The sequence below is a fragment of the Microcaecilia unicolor genome, chromosome 5, assembly GCF_901765095.1.
Source record: "Microcaecilia unicolor chromosome 5, aMicUni1.1, whole genome shotgun sequence".
NCBI classification, from domain to species: domain Eukaryota; kingdom Metazoa; phylum Chordata; class Amphibia; order Gymnophiona; family Siphonopidae; genus Microcaecilia; species Microcaecilia unicolor.
In genome coordinates, this window is record NC_044035.1 from 185,646,755 (window position 1) to 185,672,077 (window position 25,323).

General features: G+C 43.2%; 1 protein-coding gene across 2 annotated transcripts in view; it reads left to right on the top strand.

Moving 5' to 3' along the window:
- The window catches only part of ENKD1 (enkurin domain containing 1), a 215,014-nt gene that overhangs the window by 51,409 nt on the left and 138,282 nt on the right, over positions 1-25,323 (top strand). For both annotated transcript variants that reach the window (XM_030203660.1, XM_030203659.1), the window contains exon 2: positions 12,339-12,461. In XM_030203660.1, the coding sequence (XP_030059520.1) occupies positions 12,377-12,461 (85 nt within the window). In that variant the 5' untranslated portion in view covers positions 12,339-12,376. The remainder of the gene's footprint in view (positions 1-12,338; positions 12,462-25,323) is intronic.

Below are 25,323 nucleotides of genomic sequence, written 5' to 3' on the forward strand. Positions count from 1 at the left end.
TTGCGCCCCAGGAATACCCTTCTCCGGGGACAAAGGGTCTGCGCCTCCACTATGTGTTGGGCCGCCTGCCTAAATTCTTTTGATATTCCATCCCAGTGATATTTCTGTTGTGCAGGCACCAGAAGGCGTAACTCTAGGATAATGTCCATGACCTTGCCCCTCTGTCTATCAGGATCTAAGTGAATCCTTAGTCATCTAAGTTCCCACATATATTATGAGTCCTTAAATTAGTGCAAAGAGTGTGTATTCTTTGTATGTGACTTAGTTTGTAGTATAAATGACAAGTGGAGAATACTAGAAAATAAAGACAGAGATAGATTTCTGAGAGAAGGCTTTATTCTTACCAAGTTTTCAATCAAGTCAAACAGATTCTGGGTTCAATAGCACAGGGCTCTGCCGTCCGAGAAGAAGTGTTGGGGAGGACTCCAACTCTCTCTCAAAATCTTATCTCTTTTATAGCCCCAAGTCCCAATACAAGTCTATTGTGAGGTACCTTTTTTTTCCTAATATTTCTCAATTTCTGAGATCATACTTTCGTATCCGGCCATCTGTACCCAACTCCTTCCGTTCTAGCTATTGCAAGTTATTTCGCAATTTCCTCTTTTGTCAACATGTTTTCTCTTCTGCCAGAACATCTTATTTTTAGCATATCAGTTTCACTTCCTCTTTTTTTTTTATCATCTTATGATCTCAGTTTCATCTTATAGAAAGACAAACTCCATTTTAATAAGTGCTACATTCAATTTGTATCTGATTTTGTTAAGACTCATCTATAAGGCCATTAGTAGGTTATCAGGCCTAGTCAGTGCTTTTCAGCTGTACAAAGCTATGTAGCTTGGCCCACCACTATTCCAGTGGATAGATCTTAAACTAGAACGCATATTAACTTGCAGGAAAAGCAAGTCCTTGCTCAGCCAGTCATAGATTTTTAAACCTAGCTGGTATTTTTACAGCCTGAGTCCTAAAATCTGGCCTTCCACCCTTCCGGTGGGCATCCAGTGAGGGCCTCTTGCTGTACTATAATTATACATTGTGCTAACTGCTGACTTATGTTAGTATTCAATCGCTTCTCAAACATAAAGGCCCAAATAGGAACCTCTGATTTGTGTGTGTGTGATCTTTTCCATATCATCTGTAAATCAAAGTTTTGTTATCCATTTATAGGCAGGTGGAAGAGTGTCTGATTTCCAGGCAGTAGCCAGAGTGGGTTGTGTTGCATTAAGATAATATTTGATAAGATGTTGCTGTCTCAAGCATGCTCCCAAAACCAATCTATTAAGCAAGTATGTCCCCAGGTCATGTGGTATCTCAAGACCCAACCAAAATTGCAGCTTATACTGTACCATCTTCCAATAATCATGCACCTTGAGACAGGTCCACCAAATGTGTTCCATAGTTTCTCTCATCACATTTTCTCCACCCAAGCATCAAAACATAGAAAAAATGTGATGGAGTCTGGCAGGAGTAAGATACCAATGATAACATTAATTTAACCCCATTCTCTTGAAAGTTAACAGCTTAGATGTGCATGGCAATGCCGCTTCCATTGCCTTCCAATCATGCTCCTCATATCAAGTACCTAGCTCAGCTTCCCATTTAGCTCTGAGACAAATCAAGGGGCAGTCTGTCTCTAAGATAACAATACAGCACTGAAGTTAATTTACAAATATTACAAAATTCTTCATATAAAGCTTCCAGAAATTTGTTTTCCTGCGTGACAGCAGGCTTAATAGATTTCGAAATTAAGAAATGAGTGAGTTGCAAATAAGCAAAATGATCACTTGGCTGCAATTGATAGGACGGACCAGTTCTTCTAAAGGTATTAAGTCAGCGTCATCAAAAAGTTGCCCCCAGGTAACTAACTGCATCAGATGCCACCGCCTAAAGACCCCAGGGCTTTGACCAGGTACAAAAAGAGAGTTCTCAATAGGAGACAACTTTGATAACTTGTCCTGAGCAATCCCATACCTGAAGAGTATAATGAGTAGTGGGGCACGTGGTCTTTGCAAGCTCCCTATGCCAAGGAGAAACCCACAACAAAGAGGCAAAGTTCATAGGGCCACCTCGACCCCGCTCCAATGCAATCCACAACTTAGGATGGGCACTACTCAATGACCGCACACACCAAGGTCCCCCTGTTTCCTATCCTATACAGAATACTACAAAGCAATCTCGGATGTTTGTTATTCCATATAAAGTGTGCTTTACAATTTTGAAGGTAAAAAATAAAAGCTCTAGGCAAAGGTACCAGCAAGAAAAGAAAAGAGATGGCTGAGAGGAAATATGATTGAAGTCTACAAAATCCTGAGTGGTGTAGAACGAGTAGAAGTGAATTGATTTTTTACTCTTTCAAAAAGTACAAAGATTTAACTTCATTGAGTGTCCCCTAGTCTTTGTACTTTTTGGAAGAGTAAAAAATCAATTCACTTTTAAAACAAAGAGGAGAAAATATTTTTTACTCACTAGTTAAGCTCTGGATCTCTTTGCCGGAGGATGTAGTAACAGTGGTTAGCATATCTGGGTTTTAAAAAGTTTGGACAAGTTCCTGGAGGAAAAGTCCATAGTCTGCTATTGAGACAGACATGGGGAAGCCACTGCTTGCCCTGGGATTGGTAGCATGGAATGTTGCTACTATTTGAGTTTCTGCCAGGTACTTGTGACCTGGATTGGCCACTGTTGGAAACAGGATATTGGGCTAAATGGACCATTGGTCTGACCCAGTATGGCTTATGTTCAAGACTTGAAATAAATATAAGAGCCTAGATAAAAAGATTCAATTTTTATTGTGCAGAGGCATAGCCAGCCCTCCAATTTTGGGGGGGCCCAGAGGTGGACTGAGGGGCAACATATTCCCCCCTTCCCCGGTGTGTTAAAAATAATATCTTTGCTGGCAGTGATACTGAAGTTGAAGCCTTCCTGTTGCAGGTTATAATACAAGTTGAGTTTTGTTATCAAGCCTCTGGAGTGCTGTGTAGTTCCTGGACTGGAGAGCTGAGTGGAACCCAGAGTTAGAATGAACACTTGCCCTCCCAAACCCCCGGATCACAAGTTCAGACCTTATAATCCACCACAGCTCAATCTGAGTGTGGACTGGATCCGAGAGTGTGTGGTGCTATAGAGCGGGTGAACTGATGGAATTGTCCCTGTGAGCCTGGGTCAGGAACTGAGCATAACCCAAAGAGCCAAGACCCAGGCTACACCTCATATCCAACATCTCCCCTTCCTTCCTCCCTCTGTCTATGCAACATCTCCCCCTTTCCAGCCAGTGTTTTCCTCTTTTTTGCCCTCCCCCACTTCCAGCCGCCATTTACATTCAGTATGTTACCTCTTTCCATCCGGCACTTCTTCCATTCTTCTTCCATGTGAGAAGAGGATGGACTGGTAGAGCCATTAGCGGTGTAGCCTAGGCTTTTTTTATTTTTTTGCTGGAAGCAGCTGAGATGGCAAGGGAGGATGGGAAGAGGGGTTAGGAAGCTGCTGGACTAGAAATGCCAAGGGTGGCCCATCCCAAACACTGAGATGCACCACCCCAGCCAGTTAGATTGAAGGCTAATGAGTGAGATTTTTCTCATAGTGCATTCAAAGTGTAATTTTGGCATGATGGCGAAGGGACTGAAACCTGAGGAAAGTCTGCTAGGTACTTAGGTGCACATGAAGGCATTACTGTCAATATGAGTGATATGTTTACAAAATTTTAACTTAATTATTTCAAGTATTTACTAACATTAAACCACATACTAACATTATTTAAAGATATCTCAAGAGGCAGTGCCTCAAATTTAAACTTGATCAGACACAAGTCTGCTAAAAGGCAATCACTTCAACACACATGAGATCTGCAAAACATTTAAAAAACCCTGTCCAGAGCTATGACAACTAAAATTATATTAAAGTTTTGATGTCACCTCAGTAAGGCCAACACACTGCAAAACACTATGCGCAAACTTAAGCAAAAACACACGTAGAACCTTACCATACCATAACAGCACTAACTCCCAGGACAGTTTGTATGTTTTATTATGTATGTTTGAATTATTCACTGCTCTGGGTAAGGGCGGTATAGAAATGATAATAAAATGAAAAAAATAAAATATAAATGACTCAGAGCAACAACCTTATACGTGAAAAGGTAGCATGGTAAATATTACACCGGTCCCTAAAACAGCAATACACTATCTAATTAGAAAACAAAACAAATGGGTCTTCAACAAGATCGCTACACTGAAACTACTGTACCTGCTGGCAAAATACTGCACTTTAGTTACAAAGCGTCTCTAATTGAGAGATGAAGGCAAAAAAACTGAACTGGAAACTCCAAGAAGACAGACTCATCATGTACAGCAATACTAGAGAAATAGAAACTGAAATGCAAAATAGCAGAGATGCACATCTTCCAAAGCTGACATATTCCAAATTAATACATTTTAAAGAAAATACTTTTTTTTTTTAGCTTTTGTGGTTTGAGCATTTTGTTTTATCATTCGCTTGCCCCTGTGTCTCTTTTCTGCTTGTCTCTGTTTTCTTTCTGCTCTTTCTTCTGTCCATTTGACATTTCGTCTCTCTTCTTGTCCACCATTCATAAGTACATAAGTAATACCATACTGGGAAAAGACCAAGGGTCCATCGAGCCCAGCATCCTGTCCACGACGCGGCCAATCCAGGCCAAGGGCACCTGGCAAGCTTCCCAAACGTACAAACATTCTATACATGTTATTCCTGGAATTGTGGATTTTTCCCAAGTCCATTTAGTAGCGGTTTATGGACTTGTCCTTTAGGAAACCGTCCAACCCCTTTTTAAACTCTGCTAAGCTAACCGCCTTCACCACTTTCTCTGGCAATGAATTCCAGAGTTTAATTATACGTTGGGTGAAGAAACATTTTCTCCGATTTGTTTTAAATTTACTACACTGTAGTTTTCATCGCATGCCCCCTAGTCCTAGTATTTTTGGAAAGCGTGAACAGACGCTTCACATCCACCTGTTCCACTCCACTCATTATTTTATATACCTCTATCATGTCTCCCCTCAGCCGTCTCTTCTCCAAGCTGAATAGCCCTAGCCTCCTTAATCTTTCTTCATAGGGAAGTCGTCCCATCCCCGCTATCATTTTAGTCGCCTTTCTCTGCACCTTTTCCAATTCTACTATATCTTTCTTGAGATGCGGCGACCAGAAATTGAACACAATACTCAAGGTGCGGTCGCCCCATGGAGCGATACAACGGCATTATAACATCCTCACACCTGTTTTCCATACCTTTCCTAATAATACCCAACATTCTATTCGCTTTCCTAGTCGCAGCAGCACACTGAGCAGAAGGTTTCAGTGTATTATTGACGACGACACCCAGATCCCTTTCTTGGTCCGTAACTCCTAACATGGAACCTTGCATGATGTAGCTATAATTCGGGTTCTTTTTTCCCACATGCATCACCTTGCACTTGCTCACATTAAACATCATCTGCCATTTAGCCGCCCAGTCTCCCAGTCTCGTAAGGTCCTCTTGTAATTTTTCGCAATTCTGTCGCGATTTAACAACTTTGAATAACTTTGTGTCATCAGCAAATTTAATTACCTCGCTAGTTACTCCCATCTCTAAATCATTTATAAGGAACCCCATTTATGAGGAACCCCACTAACTACCCTTCTCCATTGTGAATACTGACCATTTAACCCCACTCTCTGTTTCCTATCCTTCAACCAGTTTTTAATCCACAATAGGACATTTCCTCCTATCCCATGACCCTCCAAATTCCTCTGTAGCCTTTCATGAGGTACCTTGTCAAACGGCTTTTGGAAATCCAGATACACAATATCATCCGGTTCCCCTTTGTCCACATGTTTGTTTACTCCTTCAAAGAATTGAAGTAAATTGGTCAGGCAAGATTTCCCCACACAAAAGCTGTGCTGACTCGGTCTCAGTAATTCATATCCTCGGATGTGCTCTGTAATTTTGTTTTTAATAATAGCCTCTACCATTTTCCCCGGCACTGACATCAGACTCACCGGTCTATAATTTCCCGGATCTCCCCTGGAGCCTTTTTTAAAAAACGGTGTTACATTGGCCACCCTCCAATCTTCCGGTACCACGCTCGATTTTAAGGATAAATTGCATATCACTAGCAGTAGCTCCGCAAGCTCATTTTTCAGTTCTATCAGTACTCTAGGATGAATACCATCCGGTCCAGGAGATTTGCTACTCTTCAGTTTGCTGAACTGCCCCATTACGTCCTCCTGGTTTACCGTGAAGTCAGTAAGTTTCTCCGACTCGTCCGCTTGAAATACCATTTCCGACACCGGTATCCCACCCAAATCTTCCTCGGTGAAGACCGAAGCAAAGAATTCATTCAGTCTCTCCGCTACGTCTTTGTTTTCCTTGATCGCCCCTTTTACCCCTCGGTCATCCAGCGGCCCAACCGATTCTTTTGCCGGCTTCCTGCTTTTAATATACCGAAAACATTTTTACTATGTTTTTTTTGCCTCTAATGCTATCTTTTTTTTCGTAATCCCTAATTCATCTTAACTCTGCTTCCCTATCCAGCCTGTTCAGCATCTCCCCTCTTTGTCCCTGTCCTCCCCCTATATTCAAATCTACAAAATCCCACTAATATAAACCATTGGTAATTACTAACACTAATACCAATACAAACCAGGGTTCTCTCAACTTAACTTGACTCTGTCAATCAAGAAAATATAAATAGAGAGCCGAGAAATTAAAAAACTCCTCACTTAAAGTGCTCAATAACCACCCGGCATCTAACTGCAAAATTCAGTGTGGATCAAAGTCTTTCACTGCTGTTCCCAACGCGATTCCAACGTGATAGCAGAATGCTGTCTATGATGGCAGAATACCATTGGAATCGCATTGGAAACAGCAGTAAAAGACTTTGATACATGCTGAATTTTGCAGTTAGCTGCCAGGTGGTGTGCACACCGGGCAGCACAAAGATAAGTGTGCCCTTTCTTCTAAGAACGTTTGTCATCACATATGATTAGAATTGCAGCATTATTAGTATCGATTTGAATTGAATTGATTTGAATTGAACTGAAGCGGTTTTAGGAGCCTTTCTGTTTTCCCTTCAAGTAGTATGTTTTGATTGTGCTATTGTAGAATGTATGGAATTTATTGACACATTATATATACCAGTCTGAAGGGGGCATCGTAAGCATTGAAAAATATTGATTAGTGGTATAAGTGATATAAGTATAACATGTTTTTGGAAATTGGAAGCAAAAGGTTTGCTCACGGGTGTTATTGAAATAATACTTGGAGACATTCTATGATAGAGAAACCCATCCACCCTCTAGGAATAGCCTACTTAAGGTGGGCTGTCCACTTGGGTGAGTATAAACCTCCGAGAATATCTCCATTTCACACAAAAATTTGTGATTCAGCACTTTAAGTGAGGACTTTTTGAATTTCTCAGCTCTCTATTTATATTTTCTCCCCCTACATTCAGCATCTCCCATCTGTATTCCTATTTTGCCCTGCATCTGCCTCTCTGTCCCTTTCTCTTCCCCGTGATCAGCGTTGCCCCTCTGTGCCCCTATTTTCCTCCCCCGATGTCCTGCATTGTTCTTATGCCCCTATCCCCTCTCTGTCCAGCACTGCCCTTTTTAGTCCCTATCCCTATGCTCCCTCCATGCCAAGCATCTCTTCTCTGTCTCCCTTATCTCACCCCTCTCTTCCCTTCCTCTCATACCCCCCACCCTGGGGCCAGTATCTCTCCCTGCAGCCTTCTTTCTCCTCTCCATCTCCGATTTAATGTCTCTGTCTCCCCCTCCCCCTAAGCCATCCAGCATCTCTCCCCCTCCCCCAGTCCTGTCTTTATGTCTCTCTCCTCCCTCCCCCCACTGGTACAGCATCTCTCTGTCTCCTTCACCCTGGGTCCAACACCTCCTTATCTGTACTACTACTACTACTACTACTTAACATTTCTAAAGCGCTACTAGGGTTACGTAGCGCTGTACAATTTAACATGGAAGGACAGTCCCTGCTCAAGGAGCTTACAATCTAAAAGACAGGTGTACAATCTAAAAGACAGGTGTAAATTTAAAGACAAGTGTACAGTCAAAAGACAAGTGTACAGTCAGTCTGATAGGGCATACTATATTTCACGAAAGGTTAGGTGCCGAAAGCAGCATTGAAGAGGTGAGTTTTAAGCAGAGATTTGAAGATGGGTAGGGAGGGGGCTTGGCGTAGGGGTTGAGGAAGATTGTTCCAGGGTGAAGGAGTCCAGACACTGGTCTACACTGCGAACATTATACCAGCTTGATGATGCACAATCCAGCATAAAAAGGCACATTGATATTGAATGCAAGGACTGTAGGCTGTCAGAATTAAGAGCAATACATTTCTCAAATTATATAAACTTCATTTAACCAGAGTTGGTGATTTTAAGTACTGATTTTGAGTATAGCCACTCTAGCAGTTTGTTTTATCATTTTTAGTTAAATATGTACTTTATTTATAAAGTATGCCTGTGAGCTCTGTGCATTTCCGTTTCTGTGTATAAAAGTTGCCGTTCTGTGATATAGTGTGTTTAAGTGTTTTTTGTCCTCTCCCCACTTTGAGTCCAGCAGCACCTCTTCCTGTTCTTCCATTCCTCCTCCCCCTCCCCAATGCAGCAGTACCTCTCCATGTTTGTCCCTTCCTCAGGATACAGCAGCAACTCTCCCTGTCCCTTCCTCCTCCCCCTCCTCCTGGGTCCGGTGGCACCCCTTCCTTACCCGTTCCTTTCTCCCCTCCCTCTGTCAAGCAGCACCCCTTCATGCCTGTTCCTTCCTCCCTTCTTCCCTGTCAAGCAGCACATCTCAAAACCCCCTCCCGATCCAGAACATGCCCCCTTCATCCGCTGCCCCCCTCCCCCGTTCTAACATACTGCCGGTAGCAACACTGCAGTGATCAAATTGGGCTGCTTTAGGGCCTTTCCTGTGACGCGCCCTGCCTCCTCTGATACCACTTTCTGATTCGCATGAGTGGGGCATGTTACAGTTAGAACAGACTGGGGGAATGAAGGGAAAGAAAGAAATACCAGCAGCCCCGGACACTGTATAGAGTAAGGTGACAGGGGAAGAGGGGAAGTAGTTGCATTGCTTGGGATTGGACTTCGGGGCTGGCCTCTTATGTGGGGTATTTATGCTGGCAACTCTTTGGCCACCAGCTTAGGTGGGGCCTGGGCCCCCGAGGCTCCCCATAGTTACGTCACTGTTACTGTGGCTATTTGAAGTGATCAAGGTCAAGCTTTAATTCATACAGTAATGCAGGGTAATTTACCTGAAACAAATCAGAATAGTCAGTGATTATATAAACACCCAAATATTTAATTTTATTGATTGCCTATTTAAAACTAAAAGATTGCTTAAGAGCCTGTTGAAGAGCACTATCCAAATTAACAATAAAAGCTTCTGACTTATGTTAACTTTAAATCCTGGGATTGCTGAGTACCTTTTGGCAAGGGACTTACTAGGTTTGGAAATGAGACAAGGGGATTAGTATGTGATCAAAACATATTGTCTGCAAAAAGCGTATTTTCAATGTCACCACACGAAGTCCACAAACATCCAGACTGGTGTGAACAACACTTGCCAATGGTTCCACCACCAGGGGAGCCAACGGACAATCCTGTTGAGTCCCCCTGCTCAATCAAATTGTTGAGAATTACCCCTATTAATACACCTACAATTGCAAGTTGAAGCCTACATTGCAAGGAAATGGAGGTCCTGACCCACAACCCCAGTCCAACCAACCCCGCCCTCTCCACCCACAATGCAATATGAAAAACAAAGCAAAATAAACCATTTGCACAAAACATAGAGTTCAAATAACACAGCAATTCACACAGCCACACATGCTTCTTAACAACAGTGTATAACTAAATACAATAGAGAGCATCCTTGAAGCTAGATTTCAAGCCCTCTTTTGCAAACAGTAAAAGTACACCCCAACAAAGAAGGATGTCACTTCAAAGAAGAGAAGCAGCAGCTCCAAATTTAACAATGAACAGATGTAGTGACATTACAGAGAAGAGGACCGCCACATCTTCTGCGTTTTATCTGGTACTCTCTACTACTGTTGAAGTTTACATCAAGTAGCTGGAGCCACCACCGATGAAAATGATGTAGATGAGGAAGGAACTCCCTCCAATCCCTGCAGGATCCTCCAAGCCTCAGAGGTGGTTTTCACACGGTGAGTCTTGCCTGCAAACACAAATGACAAGGCAAAGGGGAAGCTCCAACAATATGAAATATTATCCTTTTTTTAGAGTCTTGACATCGGTTTAAAATCCTGCTTAAGCAGAGTAAGTGCAGAAAGATCCTGGAACACTTGGCCAGAGCATCCTGATAATGTAAAGTATTCTTTTGATGAACTTGCTAATAGATACAGTTCTTCACAGCATACTGGGCAAACCGCACCACAGTGTTCCTAGGGCAATTTCAAGGAGGGGGACTAGCCCAGTACATGAAGTGTGCACTTGTGCTCATCCAGCTGTATCCCTTTCTCTGCCAAGAAGCTGAGTGCAAAGCAGCTGCACAATGGTAGGAACATTCTTCACGCCTGTCAACTCAGGCACTTTGCAGAATCTCAGATTTTTCTGTTGACCCCTCTTCGCCAGATCATCAAGTAAAGCGACATATCTTCATACTACTACTACTACTACTTAACATTTCTAGAGCGCTACTAGGGTTACACAGCGCTGTACAATTTAACAAAGAAGGACGGTCCCTGCTCAGGTGAGCTTACAATCTAAAGGACAAAATGTCAAGTTGGTGTAGTCTAGATTTCTGAGTATAGGTGTGGTGGTTAGGTGCCAAAGGCGACATTGAAGAGGTGGGCTTTGAGCAGTGATTTGAAGATGGGCAGGGAGGGGGCTTGGCGTATGTGCTCAGGGAGTTTGTTCCATGCTTGAGGTGAGGTGAGGCAGAAAGGGCGGAGCCTGGAGTTGGCGGTGGTGGAGAAGGGTACTGAAAGGAGGGATTTGTCTAGAGAGCGGAGGTTACGGGTAGGAACGTAAGGGGAGATGAGGGTAGAGAGGTAAGGAGGGGCTGCGGATCGAGTGCATTTGTATGTTAGTAGGAGAAGCTTGAACTGTATGCGGTACCTGATCGGAAGCCAGTGAAGTGACTTGAGGAGAGGGGTGATATGCATATAAAGAGATTCCATTTGAGTTCACAGTGTTTCTAGAGCCTCAGTATGCTCATCAGTGTGGGTCTTCCACTCTCGCACTCAAATCTCTAAGGTCCATGCACAGTCTCAGTTTTCTCCAAAATCTCATTCTGTATACATTTCAACTCTTGCCACATTTCCATGAAATAGCACTTAAAACCTCGAGATACGCTGCAAGAGGAGGCAGCCTCCTGATGGTCAGCTGCCGACTGCAAGGACTCTGACTCAGAAAGGGAATCAGGGCTTGGGGACGCAAGGCACAAGGAACGTTTGGGTCCCGACTTATGGGGGAGCTTACCGCTCCCTCCTTAGTAGCAGGCTTAGGGGGTCTTTTACAAAGGTGCGGTAATATTTTTAGTGCACACTAATGATTAGCATGTGCTAAACGCTAGGGACGTCCATAGGAATATATGGGCATCTCTAGCATTTAGCGTATGTTTATTTTTAGAGCACACTAAAAACACTGGAGTGTCTTTGTAAAAGGGGCCCTTAGTTTGGGAAGCCATAATATTACCTCTCTAACACTTCAGAAGGACAGATAAGGCTAATGCAAAGGTGAAAGGCAAGGGATTAAGCAAGGTAAGTTAGTGGGGAAGCAGGAGCTCGGATCAGGCTGCCATTCAGAATTGTGATGTCACTTCCTTCCTATGCTAGTATTCTATAATGGAGTCGTGAGGCTAAGATGTCATTATAGAATTGGCACTAAGAGCACAGCATTGAGGCACCTAGACTGGGGCACCAGTTTACAGAATTCCCTTGAATGTCTTTTTATCCAGCAACCCAAGGAGTCATTATACAATCTACAATACTTTCTGTAGGCTCCTCTCTTACATATCTTTTTCTGATCTTGTGATTGACATCGGGTTATAGTTCAGAGTTGTGCTGTGTTTTAGATGGCCACTAAGGTATTACCCTAAAGTATAGACCTCCTCTCTTCAGGGTCACTACTGTATAGCATTGGGCATCATTTTTGTGCACTTTGCTATTTTGTGGGCTTACTGCAAAATGATATATCACGGTTCTGAATGTATTGGGTTGCCACAGCATTAATGACAGACTGAAAACTGAGAGTCATGAAGTGGAATGTTGAGAAAATAACTGCTGTAAGCACAATGAAAATTGATTTTTAGTGTTTTCTCTCCCACCCTTTTTTTTTCTTTTAAATATCTTCCAGCACAATTTGATTATTTCAGTAGGAAGAAAAGAGAAGAGATGTCTTCAGGGCCTTCCAAGATATCGGGCCCCATCCCTCCCGATCCCACACTCTTTCCAGACTATTACAAGCGACCTGCCTCAGGTAAGCACCTAGAAATGAATAATAACAATTACATCTTGTTTTTCCTACAACCACAATTTCAGTGCAAAAACCTCTAGGCTGCATGATATAGTGACATATTCTTGGTATGTGGACTGCATAAAAGCTTCTGAAGGCAAAACGGAGAAGGAGCAATTTAATTTTTTTGTATAAACTGATTTGTCTGAAATGACTTGCAGTAAGTCAGTGACAAAGCCAGGATTAGAACTGAGAGAGATAAGATGAACTGACTCACGCCGGGGACCAATGCAGAAACCTTGCATTGGAGTCGTGCGCTAACATTTACTGCATGACTTCCTAATGGAAGAGTAACACCAAAATATTCCTCCCCAATGCAGTACCTAAATATATGCAAACTGACCCAGCACAAAAAACACACTGATGTGAGAGAACACATTGGGTACACGTTCATATGGGTCTGCACTAGTGACAGCTATATTTTGAACATAAATTGAAGTTCCGGGGGCTTCTGGTTGGCACGCATGGTGAGCAGATGTGCTTAAGGGAGCTCCGTTGACCCCATCCCTTTATTCCTCCTAGATTCATCTACTAATGATAGTGATCATTGCATTGCCAGGCACGGGGTAATACGCTGCAGGGCTGAATGATGTCATAGCAACTCAAGCCTAAAACGTGAACTATTATCAAAGATATATATACTAAACCCCATCAGCCAAGATGGTGTCTGGAAGCCCTGGGGAGAAACAGTCTGCGACACAACGGAGACAGGAAAACAAAGTATAGAACTTTTGAACATGTTGAGTAATATCCTGCAAGAAATTCATGCTTCAAGGACTGAAATAGCAGACTTAGCTTAGACCCTTCTTGAGGGGAAATTACAAGAGACAGTAGTTGTGTGGAGGTGACAGAGGCATACCTGTTAGAGTTGGAAGAAGAAATGCAGAAATGTTAAAGGAAATTAGGGACACAAACAAACTGGGCAACACAATAATAATGGGTGATTTTAATTACCCCGATATTGACTGGGTAAATGTAACATCGAGACACGCTAGGGAGGTAAAATTCCTTGATGAAATCAAGGACAGCTTTATGGAGCAGCTGGTACAGGAACCGACAAGAGAAGGAAAAATTCTAGACCTAGTCCTTAGTGGAGCTCATGATCTGGTGTGGGAGGTATGAGGAAAGGCTAAAGCGGCTATGGCTCTTCAGCTTGGAGAAAAGGCGGCTGAGGGGAGATATGATAGAGGTCTATAAAGTAATGAATGGAGTTGAACAGGTAGATGTGAAGCGTCTGTTCACGCTTTCCAAAAATACTAGGACTAGGGGGCATGCGATGAAGCTACAATGTAGTAAATTTAAAATGAATCAGAGAAAATTTTTCTTCACTCAACATGTAATTAAACTCTGGAATTCGTTGCCAGAGAATGTGGTAAAGGCGGTTAGCTTAGCGGAGTTTAAAAAGGTTTGGACTGCTTCCTAAAGGAAAAGTCCATAGACCGTTATTAAATGGACGGGAAAATCCACTATTTCTGGGATAAGCAGTATAAAATGTTTTGTACATTTTTGGGATCTTGCCGGGTATTTGTGACCTGGATTGGCCACTGTTGGAAACAGGATGCTGGGCTCGATGGACCTTTGGTCTTTCCCAGTATGGCAATACTTATGTACTTATAAGAAGCAGCAGGAGATCGCAGTGAGCATAAGCGCTTATTGGAAAAAGCGGAATACTTACAGGAGTGTGGAAGACCTGGAAAACTGCAGCAAGAGGTCTAATGTACGAATAATAGGCGTAAAGTAGAGACTGGAAGGGCAGAAAGTGTTGGAATATGTGCATAAATTGTTGCTTACTTGTTTTCTGGATCCTCCTTCCTCTCCGCCGTATGAAATAGGAAGATCTCAAAGAGAGCTGTGGCCTAAGCTGGACTAAATCTGCTGCCAAGGGCAGTAGCAGTCAAATTGCTCCGTTTCATGGATGTTGACCACATCTTCGCGATGCCCGACAAGACAAAAAAATCTTTATATGACAATATGGAGATTCGGGTGTTCCCAGATCTGAGTTTACAAACACTTAGAAAAGGAAAGAGAACTTTGGAATTTCAAAAAAGACTTCCTGGAGAAGGGCTACCAGGTGGGTTTACAGTGCCCAGCTTGCCTGATGGTGGTTATAAATGGTAAGAGATGCTTTTTAACCTCCCCAAAGGAAGTTTGGGCCTTACAGTCCAACCCCAAGGAGAAAACTCAGACATCCAGAAAAAGCGTCTCACTGAAACATACTTTCCATGACCCCACAATGCAACGGGATGAGGCCCTGGGGCAAAAAAGTAGGTTCCAGCGGAACAGATATAGCACGTTAACTCTTACTCATGATTCACAGGCCCCGCGGTGGGTGAAAATGCAGAAAAAGAAATTGGAGAATACAGAACGAGACTCTTCCTCTTTGGGGAAAGACAGCTCTTCCAACGAACCCGAAGGAGATAATAGTAATACAGTGGAGGATATAAACAGAGGGCCGAGTGATCTTCCTCCGATGCAACTGGAGACCGCCGCTGTTCACAGTTGGTAAACCCTTTGAAAACCTTAAGGCCTTACTAATATGGAGTGATCACTACAAACCCTGTGTTATCTCAGGTAGCCCCGATTGCAATCCTGAGCTGTCGGAGATTGGATTGGCTCTGGCTGTTTGTCTTTTTCTGCTTTCTTTAATATACTACCTTTTAGAAAATTTATTATAGCTAAATGTAAAAATATGTAAACCACTGTGCTAGAGTATATTCAACTAGGAACTTTTTATATGGAGGAGGGATGGGACAGATAGGTTAATTGGTCTAACCTGTCACATAAAAGGGGGATTGTTTCGAAACAGGATTAAGTGTGTGTGTGTGTGTGTCGGGGGGGGGAGGTCTTTCAAGGGGAGATGTCTAGGATGAGAGGGGAAGAGGGATAAATCTGCAGATGGAAAGTGGAAGAGGGTGGGGTTGGGCTCTGTGGAAAGTTTTGTATGACCATAATATTCTGTGTTCTATGCCACTGGAGGAGAAGTAAGATAATAAGGTTTAAGTTGCATACATGCCTGTACAAACAATAAAATTTGACTCCTGGAATGTCGGGGGCCTTGATAGTCCAATCAAGCGTAAGCGTATGCTATCTGCATTAAGCATGGAGCATTTAGAAATTGCACTGTTGCGGGAGACTAAACTCACCTCAGATGAAACTCTCAGACTGAAAAGAAGGGGGTGGGTGAAGTCTATTTCTACTTATGGGGATCCAGAAAAAAAGAGGAATAGTTGTACTAATTAAACACTTCCTTTTATAATGTTGAAATCAGGTAATGACTCAGGGTCGCATACTTTAGGTACAGGGGAGAACAGATGATCAGTTGGTTACCATTTTAAATTTGTATGCCCCAGTTGAAGCAAAGAAATGTTTCTTTGAGAAAGCCTTTAAACACATAATGCCTCCTGAAGCAGCTGATTGGCGGTGACTTTAACTGTGCTCTGAGGTCTCTGGATTCTTCCACGGGACCAGCCAGGGCACAGTCTAAAGATAGTAAGAATTTGCTTGCCCTTCTATGGAGGTGGCAATTGGTTGATCTCTGGAGAGAGCATAATAGTACATCCCAGAGAATATACATATTACTCTGCTAAGCACAACTCATACTCTCTGTTGGATTTTCTAGTAAGCCCCACTGGGACTCACTACTCAGGTGGGATCTTGGTCACAGCTGCAGATTCTTCCTATCTTACAATCTGATCACGCATTGGTAGTGGGAGTATGGATCCAAACAGGAAAGGAATGTGTTAAAAGAAATTGGAGGGCCAATGTCCAGCTGTTAATGCAGCCGGAAAATATGGAGTGGCTCCACAAAGAATGGAGATCTTATGAAAAATGTAATGATACCGAGGAGGTCTCTGGTACTGTTTGGGAAGTGGGGAAAGTGTACTTGAGAGGCCTGCTTATCCAAAAAGGAGCACAGCTCAAAGAAGAGCATGAACGTCAGAAACAACAATTGCAGTCTTATACTGCCTCATTACAGGCCTCAAATGTGCAAACAGGAAGTGCACATTAATAGAGATACAACATATGGAGTTTCTTATAGCACGTTCTAAATATACCTTTCTAGAGCATGGAAACAAGGCAGGGAAACTGCTTGTGTGGCAACTAAAGAAACAGATTTGAGATGGGTGCGTTCATTGAGAACCCCCGAGGGTATAAATGTAACATCTAATCAAGCCACAGCAGCTGAATTCCAAAAGTTTTATAAATCCCTTTATACATCAGAAGGTCAAGCGCCAGAGGGAGCTATTGAAGCCTGTCTTAACAAGTTGTCCCTTCCCACCTTATCAGCTTCAGACCAACTTTGGCTCAATAGTGATATCCAGCAGGAGGAAGTGGAAAGAGCTATTAAAAACTTAAAGAAAGGCAAAGTAACGGGGGGGTGGATTCCCCGCAGAGTATTATAAAGTGATGACTCCTGTGATCGCCCCTTTTCTGACTCGTTTATTTAATGGTATAAGAGAAGGGGTTGCCCTACCTTCCAGTATGTATCGAGCTTGAGTAGTTGTGCTTCCAAAACCTGTTAAAGATCCAACATTATGTGCTAGCTACCGCCCTATTGCACTTCTTAACACAGACATGAAGATTTTTGCAAAGATTTTGGCCTCTAGATTGGATATTCTGCTTCCGGGGCTGATACATGGGGATCGAACAGGATTTATAAAAGGCAGGGTATTTGGAGACAGTGTTAGCAGAGCAGTCAATCTGATCTCAATGATACAACGGGATAAAATGAAAGCCATGATGCTGAAAAAGCATTTGACCGTGTGGAATGGGGTTTTCTTTTCCCAGTTATGCAACAGATGGGATTAGGGGGACAGTACGGGCAGTGGGTTAAGTCATTATATGTTGCCCCTATGAGTCAAATTGCAGTAAATGGAGAAGACTCAGAACCATTCATGCTAGGACGGGGGGGGGGGGGGGGGGTGTTGCGGCAGGGATGTCCCATGTCCCCTTATAGAACCCTTGGTGCAGGGAATTCGGCGTAACCAATCAATATTGCCAATCACTGCAGGACGGAAGGATCATAAAATCTTAATATATGCTGATGATACACACCTTTTTGTCTGGGATCCAGTACAATCTCTAGCACCATTATTAGAGGAATTAGATACATATTCTCAATATTCTGGGCATAAACTTAATAAAGATAAAACAGAACCTATGATATTTAATACTACTAGACAGGAGGGGCTTCAGAACCTTCCATTTCGACTGAACACTAAAAGCTTTCGCTATCTGGGAGTTAAAATTTCCAAGACTAGTAAAGCTTTCACCTTTTGCTCCAGTGGGGGATAGTTAAGGCTAAACAAGTCTTGGATATATTGGAAATTTTAACTCCCAGATAGCACACAAACAGAAAAAAAGCAACATTGAGCCTTCAAGACTGAGACAACAGGAGTATTTTATTAGTGAATGATTCGACACGGGCCGTGTTTCGGCGTAAAACAATGCCTGCCTCAGGGTGGAAGGGGGATGGGATTCCCTAACTTATGGCAGTATTACAAGACAGCGGTACTGGCAGCTTTAAGATATCACCATAATCTGGGCCCAGATAAATTGTGGGTGTTGCTTGAACAAGCTCATATGGCTCCTTGCGCCTCCTTCTATGAATATGTCCGACGACAAACATTGTGGGAGGGGCAGATACAGCCCAGAGGCCCCCCTCCATGTCTTTTTAGATTCTTTATTGGTCCAGTGGAAGGGGGTACAGGTCCAGAATGAGATGGGTGTTTTCTTTCATCCCAATAATCTATTATTATTATTTGTTACATTTGTATCCCACATTTTCCCACATATTTGCAGGCTCAATGTGGCTTACATAGTACCGTGAAGGCATTTGCCAAATCCGGTACGGGATAGGTACAAAATGTTATATTGGGATAGGGAAGATACATTGAGGCTCATTTTCAAAGCACTTAGCCTCCCAAAGTTCCATAGAAACCTATGGAACTTAGCCTCCCAAAGTGCTTTGAAAATATGCCTCATTGTATTGTATTAAGGGACTATTCCTTTTTTCACACTGGATACTTGGGCCCCATATAGCGGAGATTGGAGTCCCTGGGCATTACCTTCTGTAAGGAGCTGGTTCCTCAAGGGACATTTTTGACTTTGTTACATCGCCAACATCTTGTGAATTTTAAGGTTCCCTTTCTTCAATATTTTCAAATGCAAGATTTGCTTCATAATTTGATAGAGGGACCTCATCTTCACAGTCAACCCACAGACCTAGAAAATGTGTTATTCAAGTACGGATCTTCTAAGAGACTCTTATATGACGTTATATAAGGTATTGGGAGCCAGGGCTGTCGACACTATTCAAATGCACGAGCAAAGTTGGGAACGGTGGTTGGGGCGGACATTAACCGCAGAGGAGTGGGAAGACATTTGCAACTATATCAGACGATGCTCCGGTATTTCTAATTATCAACAGGTTCAACTCATGTTAATCTTAAGAATGTACTGGTATCCATCAAAGATAAAAGTTGCTACTAATGGGCAGCTATCCCATGGGAAACGTTGGAGGGGTTGTGGACCAGAAGGTACTTTTGAACATATGTGGTGGGATTGCCACATTAGTCAAACATTTTTGAGACAGGTTTGGTCTAAATTAAAACTTTGTGGTGCTGATGCCTGGGACTTCGGACCTGAATCTCGTTTGTTAGGAAATGTTCTGGAATATAGGCACCAATTCGTAGAATCACGTCTGGATTTGGACTACTGCTTGCAGCGAAGTTGACATTTGCTCAGTCCTAGAAAGATACCTCAGGTCCAACTGTGGATCTTTGGTACAGGGTATGTGCAGAAATGAGAAAATATGAGAAAATTGCCACTGCTATAAAGGGTTAGAAGAAACTATGGACACAGAAATGGGCTAAAGTAACATTTTGTTAACTTTTACTTCTCATTATCTTTCAAGTTTCAAATCATTTACCACTTATATAAAATTTGACACTTAAAGATTAGATATTAGTCAACTTCATTTTGAAGGGGGGGGGGGGGAATAAGTTGGTTGGTTGATTATAAGTTCTTGTTCAGCCCTTACATGGAAGACTAAGTTCTCACTTTCAAAATGTTCATTTTTCTTCTCTGCTAACTATTGTTGTGAGCTGTACAATTTTGGATTACTATTTGTTAACTATGTTATCACTTTCAATTCAATAAATATTGAATGATTAAAAAAATGAATTGAAGTTCCACGTGTGCACATCTATTTATGTATTGCAATGTTGTTATGTGCACAAAATTGTCACAATACCAGTATTTCTCAGAGGACAAGCAAGCCTTCGTATTCTCACAGCTGGGTGATGTCATCTGACGGAGCCTGGTACAGATGCTGACTAGCGAGACTAAGAACTTTCTAGTAGAGTCCCATGCACACGTGGTGGTGCCTTCTTAACCGCTTCATGAGCACGGGTCTCTCAGTCTTGTTTTTTTCCGTGGAGCAGGGAGGACACATTTTGTGTTCTCTCAGTGCATGCATCTCTCTTTTTCGCAGTGCCTTCCTGTGTGGGTAGTTTTCCTTTTCTCAGCTAGTATTTCCCTTTATTTTCATTAGTTTTTTTCAACTCTTAGTTTCCTTTATTTTTTACGAGCTGCTAGGCCTGGTTAGGCTGGAACACTGACCTCAACTTGACCGCTGCCCCTTTTTTGGCTCACAGTTGAGGAGTTTAATTTGGCTGTGATTCTTTTCTCGATGTCCTAGAATACCCCTGGAGGCTTCAAGAGGTTCACCCAATGTACTCAGGTGATTTCTGTGACGGACCTGCACTCTTGATTTCATCAGGTGCCTTGGTCCTGACCATGAGCCTAACACTTGCTCTCTCCGTTTAAAAATGCAGTTAAGGACACAGAGGGTGTGGCAGGTCCAACAGGAGAAATATTTTGACTCCTCGAAGGCCTGTACATCATCATCTGCACTGGAAGCATTGACCTCGATGGCTGCCAAGACTTAAACATCCACTGGGAGTGCACTGGCATCGAGAAGGTCTCCACCTTTCTCGACATTGGCGCTGAGACCTGGCCCTAGGACTGGTCAGCATCAGACCTGACACCGAGGACATGTATGGCTTTAATCTTCGTTGGCACCGGAGGACCACACTGTTTCATCCTGGTGCCACAGGATACAAAAGGGAAAACCACAGTATTCAAATACACATGGACACTACTTATAACAGCAAGAAAACATGAAAATATCTTAGAAAGCAGTAGTACATGAGGAATTGCTGACATACAATGTCAGCATGTGTTCTAATGTCAACAAACAGCTGTTGCTATGTACACATTCTTTATTCTCCATTTTTTCACTCATAATTGTCCTGACTATGGAGGGAAAACATTCACATCATCCTAGCAAACCACATTTTTTCTACACACACACACACACACTCTCCACCCTTGCAGCACAGTCATGTCCTCTCCAGCTCACAACCCATTTTCCACATAAAACAGATCAGCAAAGCTGATCATCCGCCATACACGAGTGCTCAGTCACTGCACTACTTAACCTGCAGTCCCAAAGGTCATGCCAAAATAGAAGAGGTTCCATTCTTACATATCTGTCACGGCTCCTCTAGGAAAAGTGAGTCCCTGTGCCAAACACAAGTTTAGCGGCCGAACAATCCTGGCTTACCTGCAGAGGTAGATGGAGCACCGAACTCTGGAACTTCGTCCAGGCGACAGGGACGACAGCCAAAGACAGGACCCAGTGAAATCACAGGCAGGCGGTGAGCTGAGGCAAAGTCCAAGTCCAGGCAAAGGTTCAAAGGCAGGCAGCAAGCAAAGGCAAAGTCCAGGTCCAGGCAAAAGTTCAAAGGCAGGCGGCGAACAAAGGCAAATTCCAGGTTCAGGCAAAGGTCCAAAGGCAGGCGGCAAGCAAAGGCAAAGTCCAGGTCCAGGCAAAGGTTCAAAGGCAGGCGGCAAGCAAAGGCAAATCCAGGTCCAGGCAAAAGTTCAAAGGCAGACGGCGAACAAAGGCAAAGTCCAGGTTCAGGCAAAAGTTCAAAGGCAGGCGGCGAACAAAGGCAAAGTCCAGGTTCAGGCAAAGGTCCAAAGGCAGGCGGAAAGCAAAGGCAAAGTCCAGGTCCAGGCAAAGGTTCAAAGGCAGGCGGCAAGCAAAGGCAAATCCAGGTCCAGGCAAAGGTACAAAGGCACAGGTCAGAAACCAAGTAGCAGGAACACGACGAAGCACCAGCTCCTCAGCAAAAGAAGAAGCCGAAGCAACGCTAGAGGAACCCTTCTGCTTCTAAATAGTCCTCCCACCGGGGACCCACGAATCAGCTGGCAGGATGCAGGGGCGAGAGATACCCTAGGTCCCAGTCTCTGGCTGCCCAGATAGGTCTGCTGGCATAGGAGGTGGAGTCGGGTCGAAACCGGCCAATCTGGGCAAGGCGGGGCCAGGGTTCTTGGGCTCCTTGCCCGGAAGAAGAAAATCCCCCTCGAGACGCCGGCGCTACAAAAATGGCCGGCGTTCCAGAAGACGCTAGAAGCCCGCAGTTGCTGCAAAGGCAGCAAAAACAGACCAGGACGAGGTGCAGAAACCAGGAGCGTAGGACCAGCCCGCAAGGTTGTCGTCTCCCGCTACTGGAGTGGAGCTGAGGAGCGGACCAGCCGCGGGGAACGTCGCACAGGTGAGAGACATGACAATATCCTGCTCCTACCAAAATAGGTACCTTAGAACTTATAAAATACAAGTAATGTAAAAATGGATATGCATAACAGATGATTAATGTAAATATCAAGAACATATAAAACCATAAATAAAATAAATGCATATTAAAATAAGATAACATTTCAAACTTAAAAAAACTAAAATACATACCAAATGTGCACAGAAATACAGCAAAAGAGAAAAGCACAGATGATCATAAAAAGTGTATAATATCTATTTTCTGATTTAGACCGAGAGGATGTATAGTGTTTAATTCAAAATAAGTGTTTGTTCCAACCTGAGAAGTGTGATATCTGTATTTCCTCCTCTCTAACCAATTTTTAAAATTCAAAGTACAAAAACGTGGAGATCATCTATCGTGTATTATGTTTGTTCCCAGTGATCAATAAGAGGCGCTGAACTAACTCGACTATTGATACAACTTCTGTGCTATACTATTCTCGTGGGCACCATTCTTCTGGTTTTCCCTATGTATATCAAATTGCAAGGACAAAGAACAGCATACACAATATTATTGGTGTTACATGCACAGGAGAAATTATGCTTGCAGATTTTCCCAGACAAGGGATGAGTGAATACAGGGAAAGTAAGTGAGTATTTTACACACCAAGCATGAGCCACACAGGGTATGCGCAGTGTGCAGTAGTGTAACTGGACCTACTTCAGGTAGAGCCAAGGGGACCAGAAGATTTCTATGTTATTGCGGGAATAAGTCCAGGAACTTGTTGACATCTGTAGGTTTTCTAAAAACATCTATTGAAATCTTATCCTTGTAAGATTACTTATACATATATCCAAAAACTATCAAATTGCATCTTAAATGTGTAGGTTGTCTAAAGTAGTAAGTCACATAAAAAAACTATGTAGGTCCTCAGTACCTTTCCAGATCATAAAAATATCATTGATATACTGTTTTCATAGAACCACCTATTCCTTAAAAGCATGTTCTGTGGAGGCACGTGATGTCATGATCGGAGGATGTCGCTGAAGAGCTCTGCTCTGGCTCCCTGTGGACCCTCCAACAATAAATACTTTTCTAAATCCCACAAAAGTGACTCTGAGGAAAGGGAAGTTATAGATAAATACCCTGGGAATAAGCAAGGTGAGAGCTGTCGAGGAATGGTGACGCAAAGTGTGCATAAAGATAAAGAAAAAGCTCGCGGCAGGCCTGCAGAGGCCAAGATGGCAGTCCCGAGCCCAGCGGGCCACACAGTGTCTTCTACGTGAATCGTGGAAATCACCGCGGAGATGTCTTTGGTAATGGAAGACCTACTAGAGTGTAGACTGACGCCTATAGACACGAAATTGGAGAGGTTACATACCCAGCTAGAAGATCTGAGACCGAGTCAACACGGCTTTTGTGTGGGGAAATCTTGCCTGACCAATTTACTTCAATTCTTTGAAGGAGTAAACAAACATGTGGACAAAGGGGAACCGGTTGATATTGTGTATCTGGATTTTCAAAAGGGTTTGACAAGGTACCTCATGAAAGGCTACAGAGGAAATTGGAGGGTCATGGGATAGGAGGAAATGTCCTATTGTGGATTAAAAACTGGTTGAAGGATAGGAAACAGAGAGTGGGGTTAAATGGTCAGTATTCACAATGGAGAAGGGTAGTTAGTGGGGTTCCTCAGGGGTCTGTGCTAGGATCGCTGCTTTTTAATATATTTATAAATGATTTAGAGATGGGAGTAACTAGCGAGGTAATTAAATTTGCTGATGACACAAAGTTATTCAAAGTTGTTAAATCGCGACAGGATTGTGAAAAATTACAAGAGGACCTTACGAGACTGGGAGACTGGGCGGCTAAATGGCAGATGACGTTTAATGTGAGCAAGTGCAAGGTGAAAAATTACAAGGTGCCCTTGGCCTGGATTGGCCGCTGTCGTGGACAGGATGCTGGGCTCGATGGACCCTTGGTCTTTTCCCAGTGTGGCATTACTTATGTATACTTATGTACTTATGACTATGCAGCATGTTTGATGCGTACGAGCGAAGTGGAGGACAGGGTGACTGTGGTAGAGGAGACACAGACTGTACTGAGGAATCAGCTGACCGTCCTGGAGGCGAAGGTGGACGACCTAGAAAACAGGTCCCGCTGGAATAATCTTCACTTAGTTGGCTTGCCAGAATCTATTAAAGATAATGAACTTGTTGGATGTTTAGAACGCTGGCTTTCTAAAGAACTTCATTTCCCAAACTCATCGGGGCCACTGCGGATAGAAAGGGCTCTTCGGCTGGGGGCCAGGAGAGATGAGTAGGCGAGACCTAGGGTGGTTATGCTTCGGATTTTGAACTACGTACATAAGCAGGCAATTTTGCAGGAGTTGAGGAGGGGTAAAGTTCTGAGCTTTGAAAATCATGTGGTGAAATGTTTTCAGGATTATTCCGCAGGGGTGTCGGCGAAGAGGAAAAGATTTACCCGCATATGCTCGAAATTACACTCGCTTAAAGTTTGTTTCGCCCTGCTTTACCCTGCCACCCCGAAGATGGCCCACAATGTAGATAGTAGAGCCTTTGATGTCGTGGAGGAGGCTCAGGTGTTTCTAACACGTATTGAGGGAGAGAGAACATCCAGGACGGGAAAGGAGATTGCTACAGGATGATGGGCTGCCATGAATCACATCCACCTGTTGGCTGTATTGAGAGGTTTTAGCCTTGTACTCTGGAGAGTTGTAGATTTGACTAAGACACATGAAGAACACCATGCCAGTGAGAGATTGCACGCTTTGCTTTTGCAGTGAACTTCCATGGTTTTTTTCCCCCTCTGTCTACAGCTATTTTTCATTTCTTTGGATATAAGACTAGCTGGAGGACTGTAATGCTCAAAGATTTAATTACATAGCCAGGATGCCTGGTTTCCAGAGTCCAAATGGTGCACTTGTTTACAGAACCCTTAATGACTTAGCTCTGGCTTCCCCTAGCTGTTGGGGGTGCCGCAGAGTTGAGTGGATTCCATAAAGTTTATAGGGAGGGGGGAGGTGCATTGGAGAGGTTTTGGGGACCTCTGCCTGGACCCCCTCCTACTGACTACAATTATACTGAACATGGAGTCTTTAGAGTAGGGGGAAAAGGATGGTTTTGCATATGTGTATTATTTGGGAGTGAAGGCTGGAGTGCTACGATGGCCTAGACTTTATTGGAAGTTATTAGTACAGG